At 41.5% G+C, this 16881-nt stretch overlaps 1 protein-coding gene across 4 annotated transcripts in view; it reads right to left on the bottom strand.

Annotated features, from left to right (window-relative positions):
* The window catches only part of ptprsa (protein tyrosine phosphatase receptor type Sa), a 240661-nt gene that overhangs the window by 35057 nt on the left and 188723 nt on the right, over positions 1–16881 (bottom strand). For all 4 annotated transcript variants that reach the window (XM_085381289.1, XM_085381288.1, XM_085381291.1 and 1 more), the window contains 7 exons: positions 14359–14952; positions 13201–13295; positions 12770–13020; positions 12113–12200; positions 10722–10925; positions 10360–10523; positions 8214–8329 (listed from right to left, as the gene is read on the bottom strand). In XM_085381289.1, coding sequence (XP_085237415.1) covers positions 8214–8329; positions 10360–10523; positions 10722–10925; positions 12113–12200; positions 12770–13020; positions 13201–13295; positions 14359–14952 — 1512 coding nt within the window. The remainder of the gene's footprint in view (positions 1–8213; positions 8330–10359; positions 10524–10721; positions 10926–12112; positions 12201–12769; positions 13021–13200; positions 13296–14358; positions 14953–16881) is intronic.

The raw sequence follows: 16881 nt of genomic DNA, 5'->3' as shown, positions 1-16881 counted from the left end.
AGGGAAAACTGGGGGAAGAGTAAAAACCAGAAACTCCTTTTTTTTCTTTCGGGTGATTCTTTTGTGGTGAGCAGGAGAGGGGGTGATCAAATGTCGAGCCATTGTTTGCCACTGCTTTAATTAATTCTGCTTGTTATCTCTGAGCACAGAAAAAGACCCCGTTGGTTCAGAATGGAAATGGAGCAGTGGTGGTGAAGGAGGAGGGAGACGGGAGAACAACAGCTTGGAGGTAAGGATTGGGAGGCAGAGAAAAAGGAATAACACAAGTTGTATTTGGGAAAAAAACCTCCACTTATTAACCAGCTATACATGAGCGGAAGTGATCGCACAGGTTATTTATGCATGGTAGATTAATGCACAGCCAACAGCCCGAGTGAATATTGTGATCCAATTAAAGGGGAAAAAAAAGAAAAAGAAAAAACACACCCTAGTGGACCAATCCGGTTGTTCAGTCTGACGTCACTAGCCGTGTCTGGGTCTAAACTCCGCTGCAGGTCCATATATCAAACGATCACTATGGGATTACTGAGAGTTGAAAAACTGTCTAAAGTCTTTCATCTTTAATAAAATGATCAGCGTTCTGCTCTACCAGGTGTAACAATTGAGTTTAACATCCAGGCATCCATGAAAACGGAATTTATGACATTTAACGGAGTTAGAAGTTAGCAGGGAGTTAGCTCGCTAGCTTCTATCTAAATACAATATAGCATGTCCTGACTGTGGGGTTTTGGAAACAAATTAAAACGTACAGCTCTGCTATCACTTCCAGCATAAATGAAGACAGAAAACTAAACAGCAGTGACGTTTGTAGGGTTACTGAAGTTGGGCTAGCTGGTATATAATGATGTGCTACGTGACCGCTAGCGACACAGCTATGTTAGCATAATATAAACAAGCTAACTTTTTTTCCACTCGATAAAAGTTAATGTGAGTGTTCTCGGTGGTCAGGAACAAATGTAATCGCATGGCAGGATGCTGTAAAAGGACCAAACTTCAGCCAGGAGAACAACTGAGATAATCCATCCACAATACGAGGTTAGTCATTCATATACTGCTGCATGGGCTGGGCTGTAGTTACATCGTAAGGTTTTAAAAACTGAGCTTAAATAAATGATTAGCGGTAATAAAAGCCGAGGGAGGTCAACAGTGATCACTGACTGTTTTAGGAGCTTTTTGAGATCAAATAGAAGAAAATACATAACATTAAACATGTTAACAACACAAAAGCCATATTAAACGCAGACTACTTTAGACCCGGAAGTAGGATTCGTCGCGTCATCACTGAACAACCGGATAGAAACAAACATAAAATTAATTAGTGCTCAAATTTTGCTGCATCATGTGAAAAAACAAACAAATGCAAATGATGTATTTGGAAATTGAGGCAAGCGGTGCTCAAATACCTAAAACAAAATAAAACACACACACACACACAAAAACCATACGTATATAAAGAAAGCTGGTACGCAAACTCTGAGAGCATAGTGACTAACTTTCATAGTCAAAATCTGCTTCACTCTGAGGACTGCTTAGACCAGAATCTGTGAAGGACAGCAGACATAAAGGAAATGGTTTCAAAAAGGCTGTAATGCAACACAAAATGCCATGTTAACAGAAAATATGAAATGTGCAACATAACACAAGGGCATGAAGTAAAACACAAGGGTAATATTACCTCAGTTCATCCCACAGGGTGGCCTAAATTATGTTATTTCAGTTTTCAGGCCAAACTGACACACAGACGTGATAAAGTAGGGCAAACATTTCCAAATCTTAACACAACTTCCCGTCCACCACCAATTAGCAGTCAGTGCCAGATTCCCACTTGGGGGCCGACTGGTTGGCTGAGGGTGTCAGCCTCTGTGGGCCCGTGGAAAAATTTCGTCTGCCAACCCCCATATCAGCGGCTATAGAGATCAGCGATAAGAAAATTGATTTGCTATATTTAAGCCTTTATAAACAGCAGTTGGAAAGGCCCCATCCGGAGGACTGTGAGGAAGACAGAGAAGGGAAAAACAGCTTATGTTTGCTGGTGAAAACTAACTCTGAAAGGTTCCTTTGTTTGTGGCTTCATGCCAAAGCACCAGGAGTGAAAGGTGTGGAAAAGTGTCCGCATTCTTGGCTGACAGCTGTGGAGCCGGAGCTGATGGGAGTCAGAGCTCCGAGGAGGGTGGTGACGGTTCAAAATCTTATCTGCTCCAGAGTAGAAATCCTCCGGGGCTCCAGCCGGCCAATATTACGTCCGTGTAGACACAGGTGTCCCTGACCGTTCAAGCAGAAAGGAGCCATCTGTGACAGTATTAACAGGACATGTGGCCAAGAGATGGCATGTGATGGGATGTGTCCAACCTGCCCATCAAGCAAAGAAAAATAGATTTTGCACAGGCTGAAAGCTGTCATCAGAGTGACAGGGTCGATCGCGTAATACAAAGATGGCAAGTTTTATCCAACTGAATCGAGATATTATGTTCAGCTTCACGTGTAAGAAGTGAGAAATTAATGGAACGGAAACAAGATTAGAAGACTTACAGGCTAAAGCGGGATTTTATTAACGAAAACAAAAACAAACAGTTACGCTTGAGTCTCCAAAATATAGCTGCAAAAACAAGCATTCATGGCTTTACATTGACGTCTATAGGAGACAAGACGTCACTGCAGTGATGCAAAAGGAGCGCAGTGAGATGAAGACATTGAACATCCCCCTCTCCCTAATTGATTTGTGACAATGACTAATTAAACCTAGTGGGTGGTGCTCTGAACCGCTGTCTCTAAACGTCATTCATCACAGCATGAAGAAAGTACAGGCATGTCTGATTATGTTCATACGGAAGTGTGTGTTATGTGTGTGTTTCCACAGAACTGTGAACGGGAGGACTTGGCCGTTCAAGTTGTTGTGACGTGAGAGTGATGCTTCTTTTGTAGATAAATATAGTGAAGAACATATGTATTATTTTATATGCTGTATGCAGAGGTTTTCTTTTGTTACATATTTGTCACACTCGCACGTTCTAGATAACCAAATGACTTTCAATATTAGACAAATATGTAAGAAAGGAATTGCACCCCCACAAAAACCTTGATAGATCATAAATTTACTGTGAATAACAACAGTTTTTGGAAAGCTGATTTCAGTTTTAACAGCCACAACAAGACTTGATTACTGCTAGACATGCTGAATCAATAAATCCCTTAAAAAGAATTTGTCTGACAAAGTGAGGAAGGCTAAAAGATCTGAAAAAGCAACACATCGTGCCAGGGTTTAAAGAAACAACTGAGAAACAAAGCCATTGGCATCTATCAGTCTGGAAAGGGTTACGAAGCTATTTCTAAGGCTTCGTGACTCCAGTGAACCACAATGAGAGCCATTATCCACAAATGGAGAAAACAGAATGAAGTGTCCCAGAAGCGACTGGCTCACCAAAATTACTCTAAGAGCACAGTGACGACTCATCCAGGAAGTCACAAAAGAACTCAACATCTAATTTGCACCTCACTTGCCCAAATTAAGGACAGTGTTCATTATTCAACATTATAAAAGAGACTGGGCAAAAGTAGCATCCATAATGAACAAAAAGAACACAGGCCTGTCTCGCATTTGTCAAAAAAAAATCTTGATGAAGACTTTTGGGAAAATATTCTGCGGACTAACGAGACAAAACGTGAACTTTTTGGGAAGTCTGAGTCGCGTAATGTCTGGTGTAAAGCTAGCACAGCGTTTCATAAAAAGAACACAACACCTACAGTGAAACATGGTAGTGGTAGTGTGATGGTCTGGGGCTGCGTTTGCTGCAAGATTGTTTTTGATTTTTCATTAAATGGAAAAGTTCCATCGCTGCTGACATCAAGAGCATGGCACGGTCATGTCGATGCAAGAGGTGCCAAGTCCAATCAGCACGGGGTGCCCGGTACAAGCCTTTTCGGCCACTTTTTAGCACCTTCACGTTAAAGTTGTGATCATTTTCATCAGCAACCTAATGACTAAACAGGAGTTTTAAAAAGAGAAGAGTCCACAGTTTCCAAGACCCAAGAGGGAATACAAGTTTAGGATCACGACCAGGAGGAGGGTTGCTGTTTATTTTTTCCAAAATTTACTGGGTTGTGTGCTGAGTTCAACTTCTACTCATGATGGGTCTAATGGAAGACATTGAGTGCAAAGGTCCTGAAATGTGGTGCAATTACAATTGAGTGCTACATCAGGACATCAGGGCTGCAGCAGCAGAACAGTGTGATGCACTGAAGAATGCGTTCAGAAAGTGTTCCAAGCATGGCAGCTGCATTGGAGGCAGTGTGTCACAGCCAAAGGACTTCAGATAACGCTGAGGGATGGTGGTCAAATTCAAATCATGTTGCCGCAGTCACAGAACATTTTGATCATACCCCATATGACCCTCGGGAAATCGAACTCATCACATGAAAATGTTTATTATAAGTACATTTAATTATTTCTTTATTGCTAGTTGGAGCGTTGTGATAATCATTAACTATTGTAGGAAAAAAGCTTTAACTTTAATATAAAGAAGAGTAGACAAAGAATAAAATGATGAAGAAAAAAAAGCGAGCACTCTGGGCGAAAGGGAGGGCTTAGCTGCAGATAGACAGTAGATATCCACCGAGTCGTGATGCTTCATTACTTTGGCCCCATTTGCCAATTAAACCCTAGGCACAATGGAAGTTAATGACAAAACAAGTCACTCTGTGCCCCAAGGAGTTATGGGATGTCATTGTGAGGCTGTCATATCACCTACAGGCTTTTAAGCATACATGGACAGGCGTGCACAAACACACAAGATGTGCGCACTCTCTCTGAAACATGATGCCTGTTGGAAGGCTAATCAAAAACATATTTTATGTTCCTCAGCACTAGGGGTCAGCGAGCACACATTGCCGACACGGCATATGCTCGGCTGGATTGGAGAGGCCTTGGATAACTGCACGGGGAGTATGCTCATTTGAACAATGGTCGCTATTAGCTGATGGGGATGTTCACAAATGCTCACCGGCCCACTTAATTGGGCTAAAATGTCCATTTAAATTAAATTCCCCGGGTGCGGAGATAACGACAGCGTCCAATTCTGCGGAACAACGGCGAGGCTGTGGAATGAGAATGCTCGTCGAGTATAAAGACAAGTCTTAACATATACTGGTGACTGTTGTATAAAAGAGGGCAAGCATTTGTAATGAGAGTGACTGTTATTTAAGGAAGGCTGAAGGACAGCGGTAAGCACAGGAGAAAATCTCAAAACGTAAGAGCGGCCACTATAACATTGTGGTTACAGAAACCTCTGATAGGACTCTGAATGCCAAGCAAGATAAAGATGGGAACAGTAGCATTTCTCTGTAAGTGTCTCTGTGAGTCTCCTTGCTTCTCTGTCCTCTGATGTAAAGAAATATCTCTTTCCTTCGAAGATACAAACTCAAGGCAGCATGTCCGGGCTGAAGAGAAATGCTTTATTTTGAAATCTGAGCCTTTTGATGGAGCAGAGACTGGCCATGGATGACAGATGGATTTCCAAAAAAACATCCCGGCTCGAAGACAGAAAGACGGCAGGCAAAAAAAATAAACGAAGAAATAAAAGAAAAGAAACAAGCAGAAACTAGGTTGGGTGTGTTTATTCTACTTATGGAGAATTGTCTCCCTTATTAGCTGTTTGTTTGGACCAATCTGTACAAAGGCTACTTAGATACATAGCGAGCTTTTATGCTACAATACATTTGGAAGGTAACTGGCCGACAGATGTGCCAACTGCATTTTTTTTTCTTTGCACACCACAGCTTGTAACTGGACACTGAAACTTAACTGAAACAAGAAGACAGCATAAGAAAAACACTTCCACTGCGGCTAAGACCAGAGTCAACAAACCGTAGATGTCAGTGTGGTCAAATTACAGGAGGCTTGATGATAAAAAAAAAGGCAAACAAACAGAAAATCAATCTGAATGAAAGCCAGGGGAAAGATGTCAGAAAGCTATGGCTGGAGAAACCAGACTTTAGCGCAGATGATCATCAGAAATAAGGCAAGGCAAGTTAATTTATATAGCACAATTCAACAGCAAGGTGATTCAAAGTGCTTTACAGAAACATTAAAAAACAAAAACAAATAAAAAGCATGATTTAAAATGAAAAAAAAAAAGGAACAGTAGATAAAATCAGTAGTTAGAATGTAAGTTTGGAAATTTAAGCTTAAAGTAAAACAGTGCGGATTTGGTGCTTTATTCAAATGCAGCTGAGAACAGGTGAGTCTTCAACCTGGATTTAAATAAACTGAGTGTTTTAGCTGATCTGAGGCTTTCTGGGAGTTTGTTCCAGATATAAGGAGCACAAAAGCTGAATGCAGCTTCTCCATGTCTGGTTCTGACTCTGGGAATTGATAAAAAACAGGATCCAGGTGACCTGAGGGATCTGGAAGGTTCATACTGGGTCAGGAGGTCACTGATGTATTTTGGTCCTAAACCATTCAGAGCTTTATAGACCAGCATCAGAACTTTAAAGTCTATCCTCTGACGGACAGGCAGCCAGTGTAAAGACCTCAGTGCTGGACTGATGTGGTCCACTTTTTTGGTCTTAGTGAGGACTCGAGCAGCAGAGTTCTGAATGAGCTGTAGTTGTCTGACTGATCTTTTAGGTAGACCTGTAAAGATGCTGTTACACTAATCAAGCCTACTAAAGATGAATGCATGGACTAGTTTTTCCAGGTCCTGTTGAGACATCAGATCTTTTATCCTTGATATATTCTTGAGGTGATAGTAAGCTGACTTTGTTATTGTCTTAATGTGTTTTTCTAAGTTTAGGTCTGCATCCATCACTACACCCAAATTTCTCGCCTGGTTTGTGGTTTTTAGATGTATGGATTGAAGTTCTCTGGTGACCTGTAATCGTTTTTCTTTGGCGCCAAAGACTATTACTTCAGTTTTGTTTTTGTTTAGCTGGAGAAAATTGTGGCACAACCAGTCATTGATTTCCTCAATGCATTTACCAAGAGCCTGTACAGGGCCTCGGTCTCCTAGTGACATTGTGATATATATTTGTGTGTCATCTGCATAGCTGTGATAGTTTATTTTGTTGTTGTTTATAATCTGTGCCAGTGGGAGCATGTAAATGTTAAACAGAGGGGGTCCCAAGATGGAACCTTGGGGAACTCCACATGTGATACTTGTCTGCTCAGATGTGAAGTTACCTATTGATACAAAGTATTTCCTGTTTTCTACGTATGTTTTGAACCAGTTTAGTACAGTTCCTGAAAGACCTGCCCAGTTCTCCAGTCGTTTGAGTAATATGTTGTGGTCAACTGTATCAAATGCTGCACTGAGATCCAGTAAAACTAAGACTGACATTGTTCCACTGTCTGTGTTCAGACATATGTCATTAAACACTTTGGTCAGAGCGGTTTCAGTGCTGTGGTTCAGTCTAAAACCTGACTGGAAGGCATCATAGCAGTTATTCTGTTTTAAGAAGTAATTGAGCTGTTGAGAAACTGCTTTTCAAATGATCTTACTTAAAAATGGGAGATTCGAGATTGGCCGGCAGTTGTTCATTTGTGTCTTGTCAAGATTGTCCTTTTTTAGTATAGGTTTATTTACAGCAGTTTTTAGTGGTTCTGGAAACACACCTGACATTAAAGAAAAGTTGACGATATGTAACAGGTCTGACTCTAAAGTCTTTGAGACGTTTTTGAAAAAAAGATAAAACCACGTAGAAAGCCAGGGTATAAAAAAGACAGGCCTGACAATGCACAAAATTTCAAACTCTTTCTTATTCATCAGCGGTTAATGGGGATATGGCAAACACATGCTTATAGCCTACAGGCTGTTATGATGGCAAATTATGTCAAACACAATGATATGGGGGGACTCAGACAGGGTGTACGCAAAAGCACATATGCAATCATTTTGGAGTAGCACATGTGGGTGTAAGTGTAACAATCTGCTGTCACGACACACGTAAAGTGTATTAATGCATAACCATATATTTATATTCTGCTTTCATGAAAGGTTTTCTCTCTGAATTGTAATTGTGCAACAATATGAAAGGTCTTCTCCAGATTCACACATGTATGCAGCCCGTGAGATCTTTTTTGGATTAAACCTCCTTTACAGCCTCCATTAATTTTATTTGAAAAAGAAACTTCTTCCAATCCTTTGTTGCTCTACAATTTTAGAATGAGATGAATGAGCTTCCTGTTCTTCATTCAGAGTGTAATGCACCTTTTGCCTTACCTGGAGTTTGGAAGTTGATGCGCCTCACCTCCACGGGGTCTGTGGGGTGATGGGGTGTAATGTCTGCGTTGTTCAGCAGACATTTTGTGCGTGGCTCCGACTCTTTTCTTTTGTGGCTGGACAGTAAGTCAAACATAAAGAAGGAAGAGGGGAAGACGTACAAAAAAAGACAAAAGAAAAAGAAAAACTTTAATGCACACTTGATCCAGCACAAGAGATCCCATCCTCACTATCTACTCAGTAACTCTGACTGATTGGTAGCTCAGTCGGTCAGAAAAGCTAAGAGTGAAGCAAAATCACGGACTGTGAAGCTGGTAACATGTATCGCGTATGAACAAGTCTCCTTCACTCTCACTAATTAAGGCCATTTTGTGCTGAGACAAGCTATTTTGTCTTGAAAAATGCATTAAATCTAAGTAAGACTAAGCCTTACCTGTCGGGTTTGCTGTTTCCAGAGAAAGCAATAGGAGTCAAATAAATATATAAAGATGGTGAAAACACAACACACAAGGAGAAAGGGAGACGGGGAGGCAAGAAGAGAGATAAATCAATAGAGAGCAGTTTAAAATTCACAGGGGTCGCTGCTGGGCTCGCAAAAAAGCGAGATAAAGCTCATCAGCATTGGAAGAAGGTGTGTGCATGAGTGCAAGTGTGTGCACGTGTCAATGAGTTGGAATGAGTGCGTATTCAATGAAATGTGTAAGTAAGCGCATACATTCGAGAGCCCTGCATTTGCGTGTCTGTGGATGTGTGCGTGCATGCGTGTGTGTGTACGTGTGTGTGCGAAGGGTGCAGATACAGATAGGAAAGGGGAATGTCAGGGCCAAGGGCAGTCCTGGGAAACACTATTCACCATGGAGAGATGGGGGAGATGGGAGAGTGAGGTGGAGTGAAAGAGAAGAGAAAAAAGAGAGAGATTCAAGGAGAGATGTTACTCTCCCTCTAACCATTCAAGATGGAGGTAAACCAAGGTCAGATAGTCACGGATCATCTGACAGTAGCGAGCCCTGCTCATGCTTCTCACACCAGTCCTACCCCCTTCTAGATAATTCAGGGATCTTTCCTGGTATGTAGGGCAACCTCTTGCAACATTGTTCTGTTTGGATTTGCAGCCCCCGAGGCAAATATGTGCAGCTAACAGTAAAAAAGGGCGATATACTGACTGCATGTGCATCTTCCAAAGCTCGAAGCTACAGAGAGTTCACTTAGTCTTGACTCAGAGGAGCAGAGGTGTTGGGCTTTAAAGGCAAGTTTGATCTCCACTACAGTAAAAAAAAAAAAAAAAAGATCACCCAGTTTTTAATCTAGTAGTTTAGTCATTACTAACATTATTATTGGGTAACTTAGGCAACACTGGAAAAAGTGCTTGAACACTAGAATTCACAGTTCTAATTTCACATCCAGACTCTGACAATATGTAGGAAAAACCTTTAGTTATGATACCGTAACATGATAGCTGCACTCCTCTATAATGCATATGGTTTTTATGTGGTAGAGATCATACTGGTTTCATGGTTTGTGTCTATTTAGAGGGAGGGCAGTGGCACGCTTACTAGACTCACTCCAGTCCTGTGATAGAACATTTCTATCCTGTCCCTTTCATGATGACAACAGCCCTGTCCACGTTCTATTAACCAACATCAACAACAAACGAAGCAACACATTTTGGATGAATGCTTTACCAAGGTCTACTTTTGGCACCACATCTTTATTTTATTGTTCCCTTGAATTTATCACCCTTCCTATACTCGCTGTGAATAAACACTTTTGACATCTACTGACTGACAAATTCTTTCTACTAGTCGAGCACCATCTCAAAGAATCTCCTCCTCTCTTCTTTCTCCAACCAGCTCACATCCCACGACCATCTTTTTTTTTCCACAAAAAAAAAGTTTCATATTTACATGCAACTGTGTTTTTGGGACTTTGAATATCATGCTGCCATGAAAACATAATAAGACTCTCGTTCAACATGCCGCCTAGCATGCAATCATTTAAGATAGCCCAATTCCCCAGTTTGACTACAAATAAGGGGTTTGGCATGAAATGACAAGAAAAACCAAACTCCAAACTTCACATCTATTTGAGGTTCTGACATCTTTACACACAAGTATCACCACAAACAGAAATTCCCAAGCCCACTCACTTTTTATACAGAAGAATGGCGATGACGATGCAGATAATGAAGACAACAGCCAGGACGGGGCCCAACACCCATATGAGACCATCTCCAGCGTCTACTGGCAAAGGGTCCACGACCAGCTCAGGAGTCACCACCGTGTCGGTATATGGGCTTGCTGCAAACATTTTCTGAACAGAAACAATTTTTCGCAAAACTTAGTACAGTGCATAAAACCCAAAGATACAAATTGAACAAACTGAATTGAATACCACAAGAAGCATAAATGTGTTAGGTTTAGATAAATCAGCATTAAGAGATCCACTATTAACTGAAGAAAACCGCATAATTAAATCCACTCTGACAAAAATTCGACTGAACTGTCTTACCCCGCTAGTGGCATTGAGTTCAACCAGCAGGAAGAAGACATACTCCTGGCCAGGTTCGAGAGGCTTGTTCTCACAGTTACTGTGGCGGTTTTCAGATCCTACTGTGAAGCTAGCGGGCAGTTGCCTGAAGCAGGCTATGATGTAGGGCTTCTTCTGGTCCAGCTGACGGCGTGAACGGCGCTTTGGATTCACCTCCCTCAACAGCTGATTGACGTAAAAAGGTTTTATTGTACTTCTTTATGTGTGAGAGCGTGAGTGTATTTTTAAAATTTTGGCAGATCAAAGACTAAATATAGAGAACATTCAAGTCAGACCTAATGAGAGTTTCTGAGTGCAGAAAGTGTTTATAATGTTAATGTTTTTTAAATAAAAATTTAAACAAAACAAGAGCTATTATTTAAGCACAAAAAATGACATCAATTCAATAAACTGGAAATAAGAAACTGTAATATGGCAGTAGTACAAATTTTCAAATACATAAGCAGTAGGTCTCTTGAATAAGTAGCTGTTTTGTAGAAGGTCTTGAACTCTTCCTGAGATCAAAGAAAACAATCTGTAGGTGTAACTGCACACTTAAGATTCTAAAAGCTTCAACATTTCTGGCAATGCTCCATGCAACCATGCAACCCTTTCCCCTACATCAATCCTCTCTCATTCAGTTTAGACTGCAGACAGAGGCAGGCCCTAAGCAGAGGGAATGTGTGTAATCCCAAATCCAATAGGGATGGCTGCTGTTGATCTGGTGCTCAAGGTGACCCCGAGCTATGGTTATGAGTAGGAGAAGACTGTGTAATTCTCTCTTCTGCATGCTTTTGGGGGGGGGGGGTCAAATTAGCATAGCTGAGATTTACTTATGTCTGTGTTCTGTGTGCCTTGCCTACATGGGTACATGATGTGCACAATGTGGACAGAACATGAAAACTACTGTTTATGTATAATGATGCAATTTTTGCAATTTTGCCTCTGTATGTCATCACAGTTTATTTAAAATCAGGTAGTCAAGAAGTAACTGAAATGACTTTCAGCTTTAACAGTGAGAAGCCACCAAATCCAAGTTTAACACTTGGAATCGACTGCAGATCTCGTATTTGCTTAATTTTTCTTGGAATAAGAATGTAAAAATCTGACCAGCCCATTAAACTGCTTGTCAGTCCATTGTCCATTTACGTTTGAGCCTCTAAAATGAGGGAAAATGTGTATATATGCCTTTAATTTGTAAACAGACACATTGTTGTTAAATCCCTTCAATTATAGCTGAAAGTCTCCAGTTTAATCATATGTTGGCTGGTTGTACAATCCACTGTGGTGGTGTACAGAGCCAAAATGACAAACAAACAAACAAACAAACAAACAAACAAAAAAACAGCTTGAAAGCTTATTGTGTGCGCTACCTCTTCTATGTCTATCTCATCAGGGTTTTTCAAGTCTTTAACAGTTCCTGGGGTCTTCTTAAGCGGCACCACTACTACATAGAAGTTCCTGTGAACACAGCATGAAAGCACAATAAAGATTTGATTTTAATAAACAATCCTTTAAGATTGTAACAGAATTTACATTAAAAATAGCCTCACACTCAACACTAAATTGACGTGACAATTCGGTTCTCTCAAAGGGCCTAGCAATTACCAGCAGTCCACGTCACATACTCATTACCTAGTGATCTCAACAGATGTCACGTCAGATTTTAAGTATGTCAACATTTAAACTTTTTCAATTAATTCAATTAAATTTTATTTATACAGTGCCAAATCACAACAACAGTTGTGTTGTGTTGTGTCAAGGCGCTTTATATTGTAAGGTAGACCCTACAATAATGCGTACAGAGAAAAACCCAACAATCATATGGCCCCCTACGAGCAAGCACTTTGGCGACAGTGGGAAGGAAAAACTCCCTTTTAGCAGGAAGAAACCGCCGGCAGAACCAGGCTCAGGAAGGGGCAGGGCCATCTGCTGCAACCGGTTGGGGAGAGAGAAGGAAGACAGCAACCCCTAACCCTTCAAGACAATTCAGACAGAGCTCACAGATGCTTTTAGCCCTCAAAACTCACTTGACATCCTTGCTGTCAAATGATGGAAAGGACATGGTGAGCGCGGTATCCGAGTTACTGTAGATGTCCAACTTGGGTTTCCTGATTAGCATGAGCGGCGCTGTCCTGGCTATTACCCGATGTCTTTGCCCACCATTTATGCTTTCTTGACAGATCACTGTGAACTCATAGGTGGTGTTAGGTCTTAGTCCAGTGACGAACACCTTCAGCTGCCTGGCATCCACATCCATCTTCTGGCGGTTATACTCAATCTAGGATTAGAGTGATAGTCAATCAGCAAATTGGTGAGGGAATAGAGAGTAAAAGAGGAAGATTGTTTAGTGGTAACTCATGTCACTGAAATATGACAAACTGAATGACAGTTTTCAATTGAATTCAACTTCAAGGATGCTAAATTACACAGTGGGAATGCTTTACAACATTATACTCACAGTGCATTTATACGGGGACCTGCTTTCAGAAAACTTCCAAGCAATGACCACTGTGGACTTGGTGGCCCACTTTACAGTGAAGTTCTTTGGAACATCTGTTGAGTGCACAAACGCAAGAAGAAGAAAAAAAGAAAGAGGGTGTATCATAAGTGAATGGACCATCTTTACATCAGAAAGAAAGGGAAACAAATAAAGAAACCTGATTTTTCTTTTTTGCTTTTTTTAAAAAAAAAAAGAAAAAAAAAGCTGTTCTTCCCCTGCAACGCTCCTCTGGGTAGGAAAGTGAGTGTAACAGTGAGCTGTGATTGGCTGTGAGAAGGGCAACGCGATTGGTTAGGACACACAGCACGTAAGACTCATGGACAACAAACCCATGGAGCACAAGGGTGTACCTACTGGCTAGCCATCGTGGGTAGTGCCAACCCAGCTCATCATTATCTTTGAACCACGAGCATTTGATGATTAACAACTGACCCATGCGGTCCCAATGCCAACTGATCCTACACCTCTACTAAGTCTGGGTTGGCACTGCCAACGTGATGCTGTGTAGGCAAAGAGACAAACCCAAAACATAGCATGCTAACAGTCCTTAGCGGTGCATCTGTGGGATGCCATGCCACAAGCTGTCCTGTCGAAGGACAGGGGGACGGAGAATGAGGTTCTGGGAGAGGAAGGGAGTTAGGAAGGGCAGAATATCTTAAACCAAAAATAAAATAAAGAACCAAAATGAGAGTTTTGCAATTTTAGAGGTCCACACTTACTCTCAAAGTGACTAGATCTGATTGAGATCCTACCTTGTTTGTAAACTGGGGATGTGAGATGACATTAGCTGAGTGACTGTGCTTGGCAACAGGCTGCAAGAATGACTGAGAAGAGTGTCTGACCAAATTGCACTTACCTTGAAATTCTAGGCTTCTTTCCTCTTTCTCAAAATGACTGACTATAACTTACTGACTTATCTTTTACCTGATTTGGGTTATTGAAGTAAGTATCCCACGGCAAGCAATTTAAATATCAATGTTTCCTCTTTCTTGAGGAGAGGTGGAGGTGGTTGAAGGAGGGGGTGGGCAGTTTTTGTGTTGCTGCAGATTAATTTTAGCCAATTTCCAACCCCCCGCCAACTGGGTTGGATAACATAGACAAACAGGCAAGCCCTACCTGCTGGATCAAAGGCCACGGTCCAATACTGGATAGGTGGGCTGTAGGGCCCTGGACCTACACTGGTGTGTGCACGTATTTTCACGTCATATGCCGAGTTCGGTTTGAGGCTGTTGAGCACATAGTTGAAGAGGCTGGGGGGTAAGTGGAGTTCCCGTGGAGCTTCTCTGGTGCCAGCTTCTTTATAGGCCAAAGTGTACTCTGTGATTACCCCATTCCTCTCTGCCAGGACTGGTGGAGACCAGGACAGCTGCACTGAGCAGCAAGTCACATTGGAGCCCTCGTTAATTTGTGGGTATCCCCCTGGCGTATTCTCAGGCACATTGACTTCTACCACAGCCTCTTCCCCAAAGCCACCCCTGCTCTTGGCAGAGATCTTAAAGAGATAAATTGCCCCCCGGTGAATGTTGCCCACAGAGTACTGCCGCTCTTGGGGAGCAAATTCCAGTGTGGCCAAAGGAGAGACATCTTTTCTGCCAAACTGGAGCCGGTAACCCTGCAGGTCCATGCCATTGGTTAGATCTGGAGGATCCCAGCGAGCCACGGCTGATGTCTCTGAGTCCTGAGCCACTGACAGATAGGGCGGACCAGGTACTGCAGAAACAAAGAAATAAAAAGCGTGATGTCTTTGCATTACAGTTTTATTAGAATGCATGTTTTTAAATAAGAGACATGAAAATGGTACATATGGGTGAGCGTTGAAAGTCATTCATGACATATAACCATCGTTTATGTTCTATTTTTCCTTCCGATTTAGGAGTTGTGGTTTGTGTTATAGAAAGTGCACTGAGTTTTTGTACTGTGTAGCAAAATCATCAACACTGTTACTATTGATACAAATAGTATACGACGGAAGCATTTACAAAGGATGGTAAAAACATAGCTGGATCAGATACCGCACATAAAACGATGTCTATGTGTCCAAGGTAAAGATCAAGATGAACAAAACTCGGGGAAATTGTTTGAACTTACAGTCAATAAGCTAACAAAGTGAGTCAGAAATGCAGAAGATCCCCAAAATGCTTTAATTCCTAAGTGATCGCTGTACCCATTACCATTTCATGATACATAGAAGCTGAAGCCAAAAATCATTGCATTACAGCAAAGCACCACTAAAACTTTAAGCGAAGAACAGCGCCTTGTTTGTCTCTTGTTGTAAAATGGATGATCTACTCTTGGGGTCCAGACACTATTCTTCAGAGTGGCCCAGTTTTGCTGCTGTTATGGATGACACACGTCTCATCCTAACCCTCCTTTTAAGGTCCCATCACCGAGACAGCGGCAGCAGCAGTTATGTGAAGCCTTTAGTTCTCAAGCTGCTGTCAAAGCTTTGTGAGAGATGAGCGTGGCTGATTTGCACTTGAGCCCCATGTAAATAGATTCTAGCTTCCTCGCTCATCTTCTGATCTATGTACTTCCCTCCTTTTTCTGAGAAACAACAAATTTTCTCAGAAAAGGTGGGGACGGGACAAACAACTGGCAAATGTTATAAGTATTCTATTATAGATACACATTGTTTTATGAATTTAAATCCAAATGCATTACTTTAGTATTAATAAAGAAAACAAAGGAGGTAATGAGACACATCAGCTATGAAATTAATTACATGTATCTACAGTAGTCAGACAGAATGATGAGTGACAGTCTCCTGCATACTGAAGATTCACAAAGCTTGCCAATTTGTTTGGCAAAGTTGGCCTGCGAAACTGTTTGATCCTGCATAAATTTATTAACAACTAAATAAACTGAATGCAAATTATTAACTGTGGTTGCAGGTGTTATGTACTTTTCATCATTATCTTATGCAGACATAATTATGCCTTCATTTGCTTTCTTTGGCTAACGCTTGTTGATGCTAATGCTAGATGAATTCAAGCTGAATTCACCCCCGCACCCACCCCTTAATCATTGCATCCTGTATCTTTGTGCTTGATGGACAGTCTGAATTTTCTTTGCTGATGTGTGTCAGCCTATTGGCCCTGGTCTCCAGCCAGCTTCATCTCCTATATCGCCATTCCAGCTGCACATAGAGCTATTTGGCTTGTTGCCCAGTGTGAACTTAAAGTAATTTGGAGAAGCCAACATTAGTCTGAGGCAACAGTACTGCCTCTCAGTGGAACAGTATCATCGTGCAAATGTGTCCGTGTATACTGTATGTGTCTACATATAGTTTATTGTGATAAGATGTAAGTTTTGTGCACACAGTAAACACACAGACACACACACAGAGCCTGGAAAGAGAAGAAAGAGAGAGCAAGAGGGACAGAGAGAGAGAGAAATCCACTCCACATACTCTCCTTCCTCTGCGCTTATTATTCATTTCTGTTTGCCAATGATTTTCTTTCTGAAGACTGTTGCTAGAGGAAGATGGAGGTGAGTGGGTAGATGGCGGCTAGTCAGCTGAGCATTTGCCGGTAATGGAAAGGTGGGGGCAGCGAGTGTTGGGTGAGACAAATGCTTCTAATACTCCCTGGCTACATACTGTAGCTCAGCTTGGTGTCATTTGGAAACCCACTCTCCCTT

This window comes from Rhamphochromis longiceps, linkage group LG15 (assembly GCF_057381845.1).
Source record: "Rhamphochromis longiceps isolate RC_006_pf linkage group LG15, R_longiceps_female_GT1.1, whole genome shotgun sequence".
Classification (NCBI taxonomy): Eukaryota; Metazoa; Chordata; class Actinopteri; order Cichliformes; family Cichlidae; genus Rhamphochromis; species Rhamphochromis longiceps.
Note: the sequence above shows the minus strand (reverse complement) of the source record. Positions and strands in the feature narration are given on the sequence as shown.